Genomic DNA, 16,824 nt, shown 5'->3' with positions numbered 1-16,824 from the left:
TATGATCTCAATCGCTAGTTTAAAGCCTTCTTCAATGCAGTATGATGTTCATTTGTGAAATTTTGGCCTCCCTGATTTTATATGTGACGATAAAGCAGGGTATGCATTAGGGCGTGGCTACGTCCTGATTGACAGGTTGATTGCCCAATGTCCTCGAGATCCAGCCCTCGCAACCATAGCAACCTCCCCGCTCCGCCCATGACTCCATCTCATGCCCATATAAGTAGAATCTGTGACGTCACGGATGTTACGTCCATTTCTTTTATACAGTCTATCGGTGAAACAGAAGATTGGAAGCTGCTACAATTCACTGATTGACAGATCTTAGAGAGGATCAGACTAGTCGGAGTTATTCTCTGTTAGTTATCATCATTAAATACCATGAAAAGACCAAAACCAACGTCCATATCTGTGACATTCATCTCATCAAAAAGTACTAACATGCACATATATATATTTATTTATAATAAAATGGCTCAGTAATTTACTGAAACAACTCAGGATTAAGGTTTAATCAAATGCTTCTCAAACAGAGGTAATGGCTGCAATTTGTTGGATCATTTTCCGACACTAGAGACTAGACTAGAGATTAAGACCACAATAAATTGATATTGCATGATAAAGAGAGTTCACATAATTTAATAACTTTAAAAAGCGGATTTAGTTAAGTTTATTCTTCTGTTTTCTCAGGCTGATGAAAGTTTGTTTACTTCAGTATTTACTTTCTAGACACAAAAGACCGACTTTTTTCCCCTGATTATATTCAATTGAGAAAATGCTGATTTTTCATCTACAAGTTAAACTCTTCAATTATATGGGAGTAAATGTTGTTGTTTTAAATTTATATGGTCAAAACAATTATTGGATTGGCACTTTAAAGCCTGTAAAAGAGTTTTTAATCCTTTCAAGACATTCGATTCAAGTTCGAAAACAAAACAAGTCCACAGTCTTATCTCTAATCAAAAACTAATCTAATTGTGATCTTGCCTCTGTCTCCTTATATAATCATCTGCATTCATCTCTGTTATGAAGACTGCAGCAGTGTTGGGATACTTGTTAGTCAGTGTTTGCAAACTGTGTTAGCAAATGTTGGTAATTACATTTTTTTTTTCATCGAGTCTTGCAGAAGCAATAATGTGAATTGTAAAAAAAAATAAGTGTAAAATGTCCAATATGTATTAAGTCATAAAAAGGATGTAGCTACGCAGTATTTAAATACCACACGTCCGTGCTGCTGCAGATACTGTCAACTAATCACTTTATGTGCATAAAAACAAGATTATAGGAGTCGGATGAAGAGTCGCAGTTAAGATATAAAGATTAATTCTGCAAGTTCACAATGATGCCGCTTTTGTTTTGTCAATTAGAAACGCTTGGTAAATAAGTCTAATCACACTTTAATGATATAATGTGATGGGAGTTCTTCTCTTGTTTGTTTGTGTGTTTGACCTCTCTGTCTGAAGCTCATGAAGAAACTCATTTTCACATATGATTCACACTAGAGATTTGTTTCTCACCCTCATGTTAATGCCACAGTATGTGGTAATGTGGAGAAATGCAGCCTCATCTTTACTCTATCTGCTCTCTATAGACTTCCTTCTATCACTGATCACCTTCCTGTCTCTCCGTTTGTCTCTCTATCGCAGGAGCTGTTTGTCTTCACGGGACCCTTACTGCATTTGGCTCAAGTCGGGTAGCTGTGCCACAGTCTCTCCTGGATTCAAGTAAGTCACACGCTAACACACAGTGGGTAATAAAGTCGGGCTATTCTCTTCTTTTGAGGAGAGTTAAATGTCATCACTTTGAAATTGGTAAAAGGGTCAGTGACAAATAAGGGTTGGAAAGATGAATAATTCAAAAACCATTTCTTAACCAAAAGTAAGACTGAATGCTCCTGGAAATGTCAAATGGTGTAACCACAAACAAATGATAAATATTAAATATTTTATCCGTCTACAGTGTATTTAAGTGGATTTATACAAGTAATTACTTCATTTAGAGAGAGAGAGAGAGAGAGAGAGAATAATGTAAGATCATGTCAAACTAGTTGATATGGTGTTTTATTGAGAATTTAGTGTTTTTAAGCAAGTTGAATTATGTAGTAGAAAGTTTTTTATGGTTACACCACTTAGACATTTTTGCCATAATCCTCTAATATATTCTCCCAAAATGGATTAAAAGCAGAAATGTGATGCTGGATCCATTAAAAAAAGTTATTTTTACATTTATTTTCAAATGTTAACACTTTTAAATTGGACTAAACCACAAGGGCACAAAAAAGCATCCTCACTGCTTTGCTGTTATTATGTGTATCTGTGTTCTTCTTCCCTCTAAAAAACCTACATGAAAGGTAGAAAATCACTTATTCATCTAAATGTGGTGCTCTGAAGCGCTGAGAATTATTATATTTGATGTTTTTAGTGTTAGGAGAAAAATCTTACCATGAATAGCAATCCACATCTGGGCTATAAACATTTCCCCTTTTTCAACATTTATTTTTAAATTGACATATGTTTTTCAAACCAGAATTACGCTGGTGTTTTATTTCAGGACAGTTGTTATTGTATTTGTTTACGTACGGGGAACAATAACAGTGTTTTTACAGCGACTTCATCACCTGCCTGTCTTACAAAATCAAAGCATTCTGTGGAGCAGCTACAACACAACACACTTGACAGCAAAACAGCAAATGTTGGGCGGGTTTTTTAATGCCCAGTGAAAGGTACCGAAGCTCACATAAAGTCAGATTAGTGTCTGACAGCTAAGTATCAGCATTTCCACTTGACTGAGTCGCAACTGCCATACTCTTTTTTTTTTTTTTTTTGCATTACACAAGGTCATTGTCAGCTGTTAAGTGAGCGATAAACTAATTTCCATGTAAGCTTCAGGTGCATGATGAGAATGATTGCAGATATAAAAAGAGTTTTTAGACATGCTAAGTTAAAGATGGGTGATTGTTTATGAAGCGGTAATTATGTTAGACTTGTTGTTGGAGATGATGACATTTAGGTGTGAAGTTTTTTGACGAGACATACATATTTTGACACATCTTAAACCTTGACTGTCATTCTAAAGTCATTACATGCAGGAAAACATTGCTCAACCTCACAGAACTTAACCCTCCTGTTGTCCTCGAGTCAAGGGAGGGAGGGAGAGTGGGAGGGTGGGAGGGAAGGAAGGAAATGAGGGACGAAGGAAGGAAGGAAGGAAGGAAATGAGGGCCAAAGGAAGGAAGGAAGGAAGGAAGGAAATGAGGGACGAAAGGAGGGAAGGAAGGAAATGAGGGACGGAAAGAAGGACGGACGGACGGACGAAACAAGGACAGAGGGAAGGAAGGACAGACGAAGGAAGGACAGAGGAAGGAAGGACAGAGGGAGAGACTGAGGAAGGAGGGAAGGAAGGAAAGAAGGAGGGAAGAAAGGAGGGTGGAGGAAGTAAGGAAGGAAGGAAGGGAGGAAAGAAGACGGGGTCAATTTGACCCGGGAGGACGACACAAGGGTTAAAGTCTTGCAGAGATCTCAGTGTTTTCATAGATACCAGATGTGTTAGACTAGATTCCTGGAAAATGTCTTTAAAATGATCCATAAGACATCTAGTATAAGAGTTCAATCAATAGAACGGTGCTGCCAAGAAAAATAATGTCTTTCGGTTTGAATATTTCAGTTTCAGTGAGTTTCAGAGTTGGAGCCAATAAGAATGAACATATGATACTATTGGACTGGGTAAAGTGGGAAATGAGGAAATAACTGTGTGTCAGGAGATTATGATCTGGTGAGATCCAATCGTGTTAGGATAGAAAACTGTTGCTGCCCTTCTCTCTGTTTTGACATTTTAAAGATGTTACACATGTGGCCACACCTGAGCCACCAACATCACAGCATGAATTTGACCTTTCTCAACTCGTGGTTTAAAAAAAAAACATGTTTCAACATCACTGATCCAGTTGTAGCCAGAGGTAAAAACACACTTCAAACATTTAGGCCTATTAACTGTGCATCAGTGATTTTCTGCCCCAATGCGATTCATTGTTGATTCACCCTTTTAACTGAGAAGTCTCTATTCATGAACCACCAAGGGACAAAAAGTATGCAGATTTGCTTTCTAATCAAACACTCCAGCAGGAGGTTTCAGTTGTTTGGTCCCCTCTGGATGAAGTTGAGCTAATTAGCGAGATCAGCCGGTTGTGTTGTGTTTGGTCAATCAGAATTAATTCTCTGATTAGTTCTCGAACTCACAGTCGCGGCGGACAGATTTGTAACTTAGTCAATAATGTGTTTCCAAGCAGGAAACAGAAGCAATAATTTTCATATCACCTCTCGCTCCTCCAGTGAGTTGTTGAAGGCCGTGCAGATCAACTGGACCTGCGTTCACTGCTCAGGCAACGCACTGTTGATAATCGATAACTAATCTAGATTTAGACATGGCATCAACGGCAGCATGATTAATATCTGACTTACAGTTTTTTTAATAAAACACCACTTCGCCTGCTCTCTTTTGGGACCTATAACTTAAATCGATCCTGTTTATTCACAGGGTGGGTGGGTGGGTGTGTGTGTGTGTGTGGGTGTGGGTGTGTGTGTGTGTGTGTGTGTGTGTGTGTGTGTGTGTGTGTGTGTGTGTGTGTGTGTGTGTGTGTGTGTGTGTGTGTGTGTGTGTGTGTGTGTGTGTGTGTGTGTGTGTGTGTGTGTGAGATATCAATGGGGGAAGAGGAGACAGTCAATCAGAAAATTAAAAACAATTATCAATTTCTGTAAACTGACAGGGAGCCATTTGGCAATAAGGTATTGACCCTGAACCTGTAATATCAGATGAAGAGTTTCTGTTTGTGTCTGTAAAAGTCCGACTGAAAAGAAGAAAATAAAGGACTGTACTCATATATCAGGAATTCTCCTTTACTTCAGGCCTCTGATTGGTTTTCCCAGCTGAGGCAACAGGTCACCGAAAAACAATTTAAACAAAATGAAGCACTGTGTTAGTTCACGCAGGACACGGAAGTCATAGAACCCGAGCTGTAATCAGCTGACAGCCGCTGATTGAATCAGCATTCCTTATCAGTCACACACCAATCACAGCCTTTCTCACAACACGGTGGTCCCTTTTAAATACGACTCCCACCTACACCGATCTTGCTACTTCAATACTGTCACTCACACAAAGCTTGGCTCCACTTTTCTGGTTCTTGGTCCCATCATGGCTCAAGGATCTTTGCTTTTGGCCCAGTCTGAATAGCGTGCTATGGCTAATCTCAGAGTCAGCCTTCAGCACCAAGTAAAACTGTATTTCCATTTGTCTCAATAAATGGTTTCATCTATGCTGGTAACTATAACTTACAACCTAAGAAACTCCATCATTTTGTTAGCAGTGATACTGAAGAGAAAGAACCACAACATTTAGGATCCAAACCAGCAGATTTTTACATTTGCAAGTAAGATTTTAAGCTGTTTGGCTTGAACATCTAATTGGTGATGTAGCCTGTAAATTGGTGTTAGCAGAGTACTTTCCTCTAGCAGAGGTTTGTTGGGTCACTGGTTCAACAAGCCAAGGAGTGTGTCCATTTTCATAGATAAGAACACATTAGTTAGAGGACCAGTGTGATGTGGGCTGAAGTTAAAACTGGACATACTGTATCTCAGTGTGTAACAGGGTTGTTTAAAGCTCTCAGGCACCAATCCTGAGCAGTTTTAAATTCGTATAATACTTAATTCAATATATTGTGAACATTTCCTCCTGGACAGTTTTCTTGCTTTAATCCCTAAAAATAGGGTTGACATGAAAGGGGAAGAAAAAGCAAGGGGGGGGGGGGGGGGGGGGGGGGTAATAGCTACTGCTTTAAGCAAAAAGAAAAGATTTAATTGAATTTTATTGGTTGAAAAATGCTTTTTTTTAGGCCCTGTAGTCAGAGAAACAACAGCTTTCTGACTGGTGAATTTCTTTCTTCTTCTCTAAGCTGAGCAGAGAAATTTGTATTTACTAAGCAGGTCTGATTGCTAAAGTAAAAAATCACGAAGATTCCTTTCATTTTTGACTTTTGGGTTGTGATTGGTAACTTTAATGCAAGAACCAATCTCCCACTCTCTCTTAAAGCCTGTGTGTTATAAAATCAGAAGTGATGTTCTGCTGCATGTGTTTCAATCACACAGCAGTGGACTGCACCGTCTGTGAAAATGGGGAAGAAAGATGGATGGGTGGTCGGATGGACAGATGAATAGATGAATAGGTAGACAGATAGATGGATGCAGTAAAGGGTAAAGGAAGTGGTGGAGGAGGAGTAGAGGCAGTTAAAGGTACTATTTTCTCCTTCTATGTGCTTCCTGACAGTCAAGGACCTTGCTCGGTCCTGTGTGGTTGACGTACAACCTGCTGCTAAATCACCTGACTGCCTGGGGTTTTTTTCTCTTACCTTTATGTACATTGGTTGTAAAGTGTGTGTGTGGACATCCCATACTTACCTTGCCCCTTCATCACACGCACACACACATACATATACAGCCCCACTTCCACTGTCGACTGGCTTCCAATAGATTATTTTGACGGCTGAAAATGTGCCGAGCTGGAATTATTGCATATGCTTTGCTTGGCCACCCAGACATTACTTCCTCTGCCCTCACACGGACAGAGGATAGTGGGATTTCTTTCCTCTACATGTAGGTTTTAAACATATTTGCTCCTATTTGTGTATTTGAGAGCGTTGAGAACTATTTGGATTATTGTAATTTTATTCAATCATTCAATGTGTTTGTTTTATACTTTTATAGTTCAGGTTTTTTAATTAAAAGAAATACTTCCACATCTTAGGAAACACACTAATATGCTTCCTTGCTAAGAGTTAGACAATTGATACCACTCATATATGTACAGCTTATTTAATATAAACTGTATTGGTTTTATAGGATTTTTGTGTTAACCTGTATCTTGGCCAGCTGCTGTTTTTCAGGCAACCTCACACTGATAACAAAACTCCAGGAAGTCACTGCACCCAGTCAAGAAATAGTCCTGCACAAAACCCTCCCAATAAAACTATAAGTTGTAGTTTTAACACTTTAGCTTTTGTATGCATTATGCAAATGAAATATAAAGTGTTGATCCATGAGCTTTAGAGGTGCTGGTATGCAGATTTTGTTACCTCTGGACTGTGCCAGGTTACCTGTTTCTCCCAGTTTTCAGTTTCTAATGCAAAGCTAGGGCAGCAGCTCGGTGGTAAGCACTGTTGCCTCACAGCCTTTCTGTTTTGAGTTTGCATGTTCTCTCCGAGCTTGCATGGGGTTTTTTTCCATGTATGATAGGAAGAGCTGGACAATATTATATCGATTGTGATATGAGACTAGATGGTCTTAGAATTTGGATTTCATGATATTGTGATTCGACAGAAGTGTCTTTTCCTGGTTTTAAAGGCTTACCAGACTGTTGTAGCTGTTTCATTATTTATCTTTACCCACTCTTTGTTATTATATCCAGATTACTGATGATTATTTATAAAAAACTTATTGTGTAAATATTTTGTGAAAGCACCAATAGTCACTCCTTGTTGCAAAATCAATATCGAGGTATTTCGTCAAAAATATTGATATTATATCGATATTGTGAGAGTAGATGTCGTCTTAGAATTTAGACATTGTGATACGGTAGATGTGTCTTTTCCTGGTTTTAAAGGCTGCATTACACTAAAATTATGTCATTTTCTGAACATATCAGACTGTTCTAGCTGTTCTATTATTTACCTTTAACCACTTTGTCATTGTATCTGAATTACTAAATATTTTGTGAAAGCACCAATAGTCATCCCTACAATATTGTTGTGATATCAATATCGAGGTATTTCCTCAAAAATATCATGATTTTATCGATATTGCCCAGCCCTAATGATAGGTTATTTCTCCTGTTAGTACCAATGACGAGAGCACTGACATGGATCTGGAGTTGGTCCCCTGACACAATGCACAACGGCTGCACACACAGAGACTGAATTTGTACAACTGTATGCGTGACAAATAAAGTACCTTTACCTTTTAGGCTAAGCTAACCAGAAATGCCACAAGTTGGCCTTTTGAGTGGAGCTTTTTATGTTCTGTGATACTTTTCAAAAAGGTTTTTGCATATAAAGTGATGAAGTGGTTAAGTTGGTTCTGTACTTCCTATTGAGATGGAATAATGTGAAATAATGTGAAGTGAGAGGTCATTTAATCATTTCAAAACAAGCAGGATGTCGAGTAGTAAGAGAGTTTAATTTGCGAGAGGCAGCATCGTTGGGTTGGAACTTTTTTATTTATGCCTCCTGGTGCACACTGAGATAATCATTAAAGATTCACTGCTTTCAAGCAAGTAAAAGTAATGAGATTTTGTTAGAAAATGTGTTTTTGTTTATTAAAAATGTGTGTGTGTAATAAGGCATAAAAAAACTGGTGAGCAAGATGAAAAAGTTGTTTTTTAATTTTGTTGTGGCTTGAAGGGATGGATTTAAGCATTAGAATTAAGTCTTAGGATAGGGTGCAGGTTGTAATTAAGATGAGGGGTTTGGTTTGTGAGGTTCAGTGGATGCTGGTGACTTAAAAAATTGGGGAAGAAAGGATGAACACCAACCACAGAGTCATGTTATTTCACACTAGTTGGTTACTTATCTTTACTTTCTTATGTTAAAGTTATGATATGCTCTCCTGTTCAGATGAATGCTGTGCAGAGACCTTTAGAGGTGTTTAAATTTAAGAACAAGATATTAAAACACTGCACACAAACATCATTTATAATATAATCTGTTTAATTTAATAATCACTGAATGGCATATAAAACAATTCACTTTCAAAAGTATGAACCCCTGAGTGAAGAAAAAGTTGCTGCTTCTTGATTCATGTTCTCATGTATGTGAATGTGTTATAATCTCTTGTGTGATATGTTGCTGTATGAATCTATGAATGAATCACTTTACTTCACACAGTGGAAGAGATTTAAAGATGAAATTTGGAAGCTGACAGGATGTAAATATTTCATTCTGGTTGTTGATTGGTTAGAGAGGACATTCTCCCTTGCAGCATTATTTTACATATTTTCATATATATACTGTATCATAGATCAGCATGAAAAAAAGATTAAATGCTAAACTGATATAGATCTCGCCTTAACCCTCCTGTTGTTATCGAAGGACGGAAGGAAGGTAGGAAGGAAGGAGAGAATGAAGGAAAAGAGGAAGGAAGTAAGGAGAGAAGGAAGGAAAAGAGTAAGGAGGAAAGGAGTAAGGAAGGAAGGAAGGAGAGAATGAAGGAAAGGAGTAAGGAGGAAAAGAGGAAGGAAGTAAGGAGAGAAGGAAGGAAAAGAGTAAGGAGGAAGGAAGGAAGGGAGGAAAGGAGTATGGAAGGAAGAGGGCGCAAAGAAAGAGGGAAGGAGGGGAAGAACAAAGGAAAAAAAGAAAAAGGAAGGAAGGAAGGAAAGAAGGAATAGTCAAAACAGACGGGGTCAATTTGACCCGGGAGGACGACAGGAGGGTTAAGTCCGTCTCTTCTCTTCACTGCCCTGCAGGTGTCGTTATTTAAGCCTTTTAACCAGAATTTCAATCATGTTTTTTTTCCAAAGAAGATAGAAAAATATTTATAAATGATACTAAGATTTAGTTATGGTTTTTTCTATTTCTTACCCCTCTTGCTTCTTAAATATCCTCCTCTTCCTCTATGGACGAGGCTCCTTTGGTGAGGTTTGTGGTCTGGAGTCAGCAGCTGTCACTGGAACATCGTCACAAGTACATTAAGACCTGCTCGGGATGGAGAGAGATGAAGTGCCGATGTGGCCTCACGCTGGCGAGTTGCTCCGAGCAATTCACTGAGGTTTGATTTATGAGCCGGTGTTTAGCGTTCAGGACCAAGCCACGCTGGAAATCAATAGACCAGAACCTTTAGAGAGTTCGGCCAAAATATCCTGTCCAGACTCAACTATCAGGCCCCTGCCAGAAACGGAGAGGAGTATGGATGGACGAAAGAACAAAAAGAAACAAGAGTAAAGGAGGAAAATAGAGAGAGAAGGAATCTAAGAGAGGAGGTGAAAAGAGAAAGACAGACAAAAGGAAACAAGGGGTGAAAGGAGAAAGAGTGGGAGGAAGGGGAGAGTGAATTTTATCAGTCTGATTCCAAAGTACAGAACATCTGCTTTTCATTTAGATTTCTCTTTTCAAGAAAAGGTCTGCTTTAGGCCATCTCTCTGCGGCTCTGAAGTAACATCGGATTTTAAACCTGCATTAAATGATACCTTTTATGTATGCATATATCATTGAAAAGAGGTGATGAATAGATGTTGAAAGACTAGAAAGGAAGGTGGATGAGAAAAAAGGATGGAGAAGAATGGATGAAATGATGTGAATCGAGCTTCAGAAAAGAGCCTGACCAGAGTTTGAGATGAGGCGGCTCAAAAGTCATACACCTCCTGGGACTTCCTCCTCTCTTTCTGTCTCTTTTTCAATGTCTCCTCTCTCACATCACTCTTTTCATGGACTATCAGTCTCTCTCTTTTTTTTCCTCCAGCCCTTTCTTATTCAGCGGTGGCATAAATTTTAATGACTGATTTGTGGCTGATCCAGCGGATAGGAGAGAGGATTCACAGCCCTCTTTTTTTTTTCTCTCTCCCTCTCTCTCTCTTTTTTTTGTCTCTTGCACATAAAAGCCGTTTGCTCGTATCAACTCTTGAAAATATCCGGAGAATCAGGTCAATCAGATTCATCCCTGTCTAGTCGTATATATCAATCATATTTTAAAAAATCACAGTACGTATGACTTTTAACTCCCAGCTCTCTCTGCATTAACTGAATCGGATCGTAGAGGACACAGTTCGACTTGGTCCGATTAGTCACGGTGCCACATCATCATTATAATCATCCCTACAGTTGTAACATGATTGTAGCTGTGTGTGATGTTGTGTGTGTGATCTGGTCATTTTCTTCATTTTCTATCTTTTAAAAAACACTTTAAATCTTGACTTTGAAAAGCGTTACATAGCTAAAGCCATAATTTTCATTTTTTTGATGGTTTTATAGTTAAAGAGCGTCGAACCCAACATATTTATAGCCATCTAGATTTTATGTATTTTCCAACTACTATCTAAGTATGTGCCTGCATTTTATCTTGTTTATGGACTCATCTGCAGGTCAGTTCATTGTGCAGATACTCACCTTGAATGCATTTTTGTGCCGTGTTATTTGAGGTAAAGCCAACAGCATTCATTAAAATTTAAGGCCATGCAGCAAAACTTTTTTTTTTTTTTTCTCCGTCTGATCTGTGGAGTAAAATCTGTGTTGCCACTAAGCACAAGTGCTCTGTAATTATCAATGCCAAGATAAAAATAATCACACACCAAAAACTATCAAACCAGGTGCAAGGGCCGCATTTATTTCAGTTTGTTTGAGAACAAGGCCGTTATTAGTCAGATGGCATCCTAATGGCACCCAAAAATCTCATTTGAGTAAGAGTTTAACAAACCAGCTACAGCACATGAACTCAAGCTGAAAGGGTTTTTTTGGGGGTAAAAGCGGACAGATGTTCATATCTGACAGCCAGCAGTTCCTCGTGTTTGCAAAGTCGAGCAGAACAAAATGAATTGTGGCCCGATGGTCGTGTTCAGCTGTTTATTCATGTGCAAGAAAGCCAGAGAAGGTCAATTATGGTGAGAATGCAGAAAAAGTCTGGCATGCTCTTTCAAACGTAAAGGTGACCTGTCATCCCACTTGTTAACTAAACTCTAGTTCACTTCCAGCACACAGTCAGTTTAAAGTCGCCTCTCACTCAGAAATGTGTTTTTCTTATTGTTACTTCACCTGGATGGTTAGAAAGTAGTTTCCACATGAATCTGCTGAAGACTGAGAGCTTCTCTGTGCAGCACATGTACACACGAGCATGAAGTGTAACATCACAGCTAGTTTGAAAGCTATCATCCGTCCAATAAGCAATTCTAACAAGTGTGATGTGGAAACCTGAAGCCATCGGTCACATACGCTGAGAATTGACTTTTTAGTGAAATAGAAGATATTCTGTGTTCAGTAATTAAACTTTTGAAACTAAAACTAGTCGCATATTCATATCACACACATTCTAGATTTATTTTTAAATGTCTTAAAACATGTCTGGAGGCGATCTTTAAAAAATAGATTTGGGTTATTTGTATTACTAAAACCAACAACCGTTATCCTGCTATCAAATATGTAGGCACGGCTTGAAATCATTAATGCCTTCATGCTGTGGATTTCCAGAAATACACAGTTGAATTAGGCCGTGTATTCCCTCTCTGCTATCAACTCAAAAACTGAATTACCAATCTGAGAGTCCCACCACATCTGGCAGACATCACTGAGCATGCTCGGGCAAAAACGTCCATGTTTACAGTCGTCTGCTAGTTTTATGTGCTGAGAGGAACCAACTATAACCACAGTGTTAATCACAATGAAGGAATATGTCACTCATTGTGTTTAGTAGTTATGTTTCAGGTAATTGTTTCATACTTAAAGCAGAATGCTGATCATGTACACACGACTGCTGAAGATATTACAGACGACATGACAAGTTGACATAGCTAATTGAGTGGCAGTAAGTAAGTGGCAGACATGAGAACGCTGCTGCTGCTGCCGCCGACCAGATTGTCTCTTGTGGTCCACTTGGTGTTTTTATCAGTTGCTATGGTGATAAAGAAGAGGGTGACATGCAACAAACATGCATGTATTGAGAGAAGTCAATACAGCGCCAATGCTCAGCCTTGTTGCCAATTCCTCCTAGTGGCCACTCGCTGTATTGCAGCTCAGAAAGCTTTTTGCCCTGAAGCGCTTTTTAAGTCAAATGCTTTTTGTACTTATATATTGATTTCTTTTGTAAAAGAGATATCTAACATCCCTGATCCCTTCATCTTTCATTTCTGGTGGAGTATAGTTAAGTATCATCTCTCTCAATGTGACAACTTTTCTACCTCGCCTAAACTTTTGTGATTTTTTTGGCCTCTGCAGTGTTTCTATTCAGTTATTTTTGAAATACAAGTAAATTGAATTCACTTAAATACAGGTGGATGAAAACACATCTTTCATGGCTCTTTTATGTGTTTTCAGTAGTTTCTGGACAAAAGTATTCATATGGCATGAGAACACCAGCGATTTTATATCATACTGCAGCCAAGCTTGTTTTTGGGTTGAATCATTGTTAGGTTAACCTCCTTCCCTCCTTCCTTCATTCCTTCCTTCTTTCCTTCCCTCCTTCCTTCCTTCCTTCCTCCCTCCCTTCCTTCCTTCCTCCCTTCCTTCCTTCCTCCTTCTCTCTTTCTTTCCTTCCACCTTCCCTCCTTCCTTCTTTCATTTCCTTCCCTCCTTCTTTCCTCCCTCCCCCTACCTTCCTTCTTTCCTCTGTCCTTCTTTCCTTCCTTCCTCCCTTCTTTCCTTCCTTCCTTCTTCCCTCCTTTCCTTCTTTCTTCCTCCCTTCCATCTTTCTTTTCCTACCTTCCTTCTTCCCTCCTTTCCTTCTTTCTTCCTCCCTTCCATCTTTCCTTCCTTCCTTCCTTGACTCGAGGACAACAGGAGGGTTAAAGCTTTGAGCTTTGAGAGATATAGTTTATGGTATAAACAAAAGTAATGCCAGCCATTTTCAGCGGTTTGGGATCATTCTTTATTTTTTCAGCCACTTTTCTTATGAGTCACAGGTTAGTTTTATCTCTCTAGTCGTAGAAAAAGTATTCGATGAAATCACGTAAGAGGGAATTGTCTCTCTTTGTCTGAACTGGTCGCAACCTTTAGACTGTAACGATGGATCACAAGTAAGACCTAACATTGTTTTAAAGAGTCACAAGCCAAAAGGTTAGGAACCCAAATATAAACTTGACAAAAACAAAACTTTTCCCTGTGATTCATACCAAAGAAAACGATCTGTGAAGTCAAGCTCACAAACTGCTCTCAGGCTGTAAAAACACATCCTCTGAAGATAAAATTAAATTATTTTTTAAAGTCTCTTCTCCCCCAGACTCCTTCAGTGTTGACACGAACACTGAGCCTGACTTTCTTTGATTTGATAATCACCTCCTGTCTTACACTGATCCCTCCCCCCTCAGGAAACGTAAAGGAACTCAGTAGAAGAGAGCCAGGGTTTTAGGGAGTAACGCAGGGTGTAATTTACTGCGCCAGGTGTGTATTTGAGCACCAACCGGCTTCATCGTAGCTTTTACTAACACGCATTTCCAAACCTGACAGTCGACGGCAGAATTTCTGCTTTAACACACACTAAAGAAATTGAGGTGATTAATTATTCGAGCTGATCCTCCTTCCAGCTGAGTTCGGTGTTCTCAGTCTGGTCTAATTTACACTATTGTTTCTCTGAGAGGCTGAAAAGCATGTTTATTCGGGCATTGTATTGTATTGTATGCCTCCACAATGAAGTCCAAACATTTTTGTGCAAAATCATGTGTTTGATTGAAGTTTTTGTGCATCTGTTTGTTTTTTTTGTGTGTCTGTGAGACAAGTTTCCTAATTATAGATGGCTGCTGGAAGTCTGTGTGTTTGTATATAATCTGTGTGAGATGTAGGTTTGTGTTCAGGTTATATAAGGAACTAATTAGTTTGGTATAGAGTAGGCGTGCATGCATGCTTATACAAAGTGTTTCTGCGTGGATACTGGATCATTACGCTTGTGCTTGTGCTTGTGTGCAGTATGTTGAACCCATGTCTATTTTATTTGGTTCATTACAACACGTGGGAGGATTGTTGGCGTCGACGCAAAAAAAAGCCACCGCTCGTCTAGAAGGGGCTTCCGCTTCGCCGTGTGTTGGCTCGATCTCATTACTCAGCCGTCGAAAACGGATGCGACTGGAAGAGCCTTGATTTCCGGTTGAGTCGGAGGTGAAAGAGGGATGCGTAAATTGGAAAGAGAACCATGTATTAATCATAGCCACATTTTCACGAGAGCAGCAGGAAATCAATAATTGTCAGATTGGCATTCATGTCAGTTTGGAGGAGTGGTTCAAAAGGTGAATTCAGAGGATTCGGAGGATTGGGAGGATTGGGATGGCACGGCAACAAGCCCAGAATGACAGAAACTACACAGTAAAAAACACTTTTTGAACGATTCATTTAAACATGATTGAGCTTTTCTTTCCCTTTTCGCTGTCTTAAGTCTCACTTTTTATGTTGATTTAATTAGATTTAATTACATTTACTCACATATGGCAAAACAAGCAACACATCCAAACATACAGGTGTAGGGAGCAACAATAATAATATATCTGCAAATATCCATTCACTATTCAGCCACTACATACTTGAGACTGTAAAGTAGTGAAAAGTGTTTTCAACAAGACTTCATGCTCCTTTATTCAATCTGTACCTCTTCTCCTCTTGTCCTCTTGAAAATCTGCACAAAAACACTTCAGTGCTGCTTTTAAAAATATGACTTGCAACTCCAGGTTCAGTTTCTTTATTATATTTTTCTTATTCCTGCAGAAAGCAAAATTAAGTTTCTGTTTCCATTAGCAGTGCGTAGAGTTCAACAGCAGGAAAATATCATCTGCAAGTGACTGTTGGATGCTTTGGTTCAGATTATCAGCATTGACATTCAACAATAATACAGTGGGACATTCATTGTATACGTACCAGTTTCAACAGCAGTATCTTCAGTAGACTAAATATAGTAGAGTGTCAGAAAATGTTATGTATGGAGATAAGAAGCCCAGGTCTTGAACGTGTAGGAGGATTACTTACTGAAGTTCAAGCAGAGGAGGCAGATTGAGGGAAAGTAAGGACACACACACACACACAAAAGTAACAACATATAAACTCCAAGAATCTGCTGAATACCACAAAAGTGATGATATAAACAACCTTTTGTAAGAAGATCCAAAGGTGGATTTTCACTTCTGGTTTCGACCACCACTCGTGTCCCAAGTCCCAATACCAAATACCAGACATGGACACTCTGACCTCGACCAGACACAGAACAAATTAAATTTTCTTACCGTGCACTTACCGTCTCCATTTCCAAGCAGTCCTCCTCAATAAAACCAATTTTGGAAAAGATTCACAGAAGTGCTTTTGCTAGAAATGTACAGTCAGTGGAGTGGATTAATGCAAATTTACTAATGTGTCTGTTTCTTTGTTGTTTTTGTGTGTGTGTGTGTGTGTGTGTGTGTGTGTGTGTGTGTGTGTGTGTGTGTGTGTGTGTCTTTGTTTGACTCTCTTCAGGGGCGGGTTTGAACAGGATGTAGAGAACGGCTACCATCAGCTCCCCGATACCTGCCACGGTAAGATGGAACCATTTTTATTATCCTCAGTCAATTTGCATAAGCAATAAAGAAGACAAAAAAACTAAACTATTGACTATCAGATCTTGGCAGAACGACAGCAGGCACAAGTGACTGCAGATCTAACGAATTATATTAGAACATTACGATGTATTTATTTCAACAAGGGTAGCAATTCAGTTCATGTCGAAGGAGCAGTTTGTCCGCCCCCGTGCACAATCCCTGCTGGAATACTGTTCTCAATCTTTCTATGTTAATTAAGCATTTGCTCATGGATGTGGTTTTTATGTAAGACAAAGTGGGTTGTTTATAGCTCTTTTGCATGAGTCTGGGATGTGATCAGAAGCACAAACAGGACAACAATACTTATCTCCTATTAGAAATTGATGAATTGTAGCCCAGAAAACAGCAATCTTATCAAGTAATCACCACTGATTCTGTTTTTTTTTTTTTTTTTGTATTTCTCATCTGCAGATGTCCTGGCGACCACTCGCAAGCAAAACACGGCACTAGATTCAGCGTATGGTCAGTGGACACGTCTTTTTATATTTTATTTTAATCCAGCTGATTTAACTGGTCACCAGCAAACTGACC

The 16,824-nt window shown here is 39.1% G+C and overlaps 1 protein-coding gene across 1 annotated transcript in view; it reads left to right on the top strand.

Annotated features, from left to right (window-relative positions):
- The window catches only part of sema6e (sema domain, transmembrane domain (TM), and cytoplasmic domain, (semaphorin) 6E), a 77,763-nt gene that overhangs the window by 43,563 nt on the left and 17,376 nt on the right, over positions 1-16,824 (top strand). Inside the window, exons 14-16 of the mRNA XM_053327306.1 lie at positions 1,647-1,724; positions 16,172-16,230; positions 16,705-16,755. Of these exons, the coding sequence (XP_053183281.1) occupies positions 1,647-1,724; positions 16,172-16,230; positions 16,705-16,755 (188 nt within the window). The remainder of the gene's footprint in view (positions 1-1,646; positions 1,725-16,171; positions 16,231-16,704; positions 16,756-16,824) is intronic.

This window comes from Scomber japonicus, chromosome 10 (genome assembly GCF_027409825.1).
Source record: "Scomber japonicus isolate fScoJap1 chromosome 10, fScoJap1.pri, whole genome shotgun sequence".
Lineage (NCBI taxonomy): Eukaryota > Metazoa > Chordata > Actinopteri > Scombriformes > Scombridae > Scomber > Scomber japonicus.
This window is presented reverse-complemented; position numbering and strand designations above follow the sequence as displayed.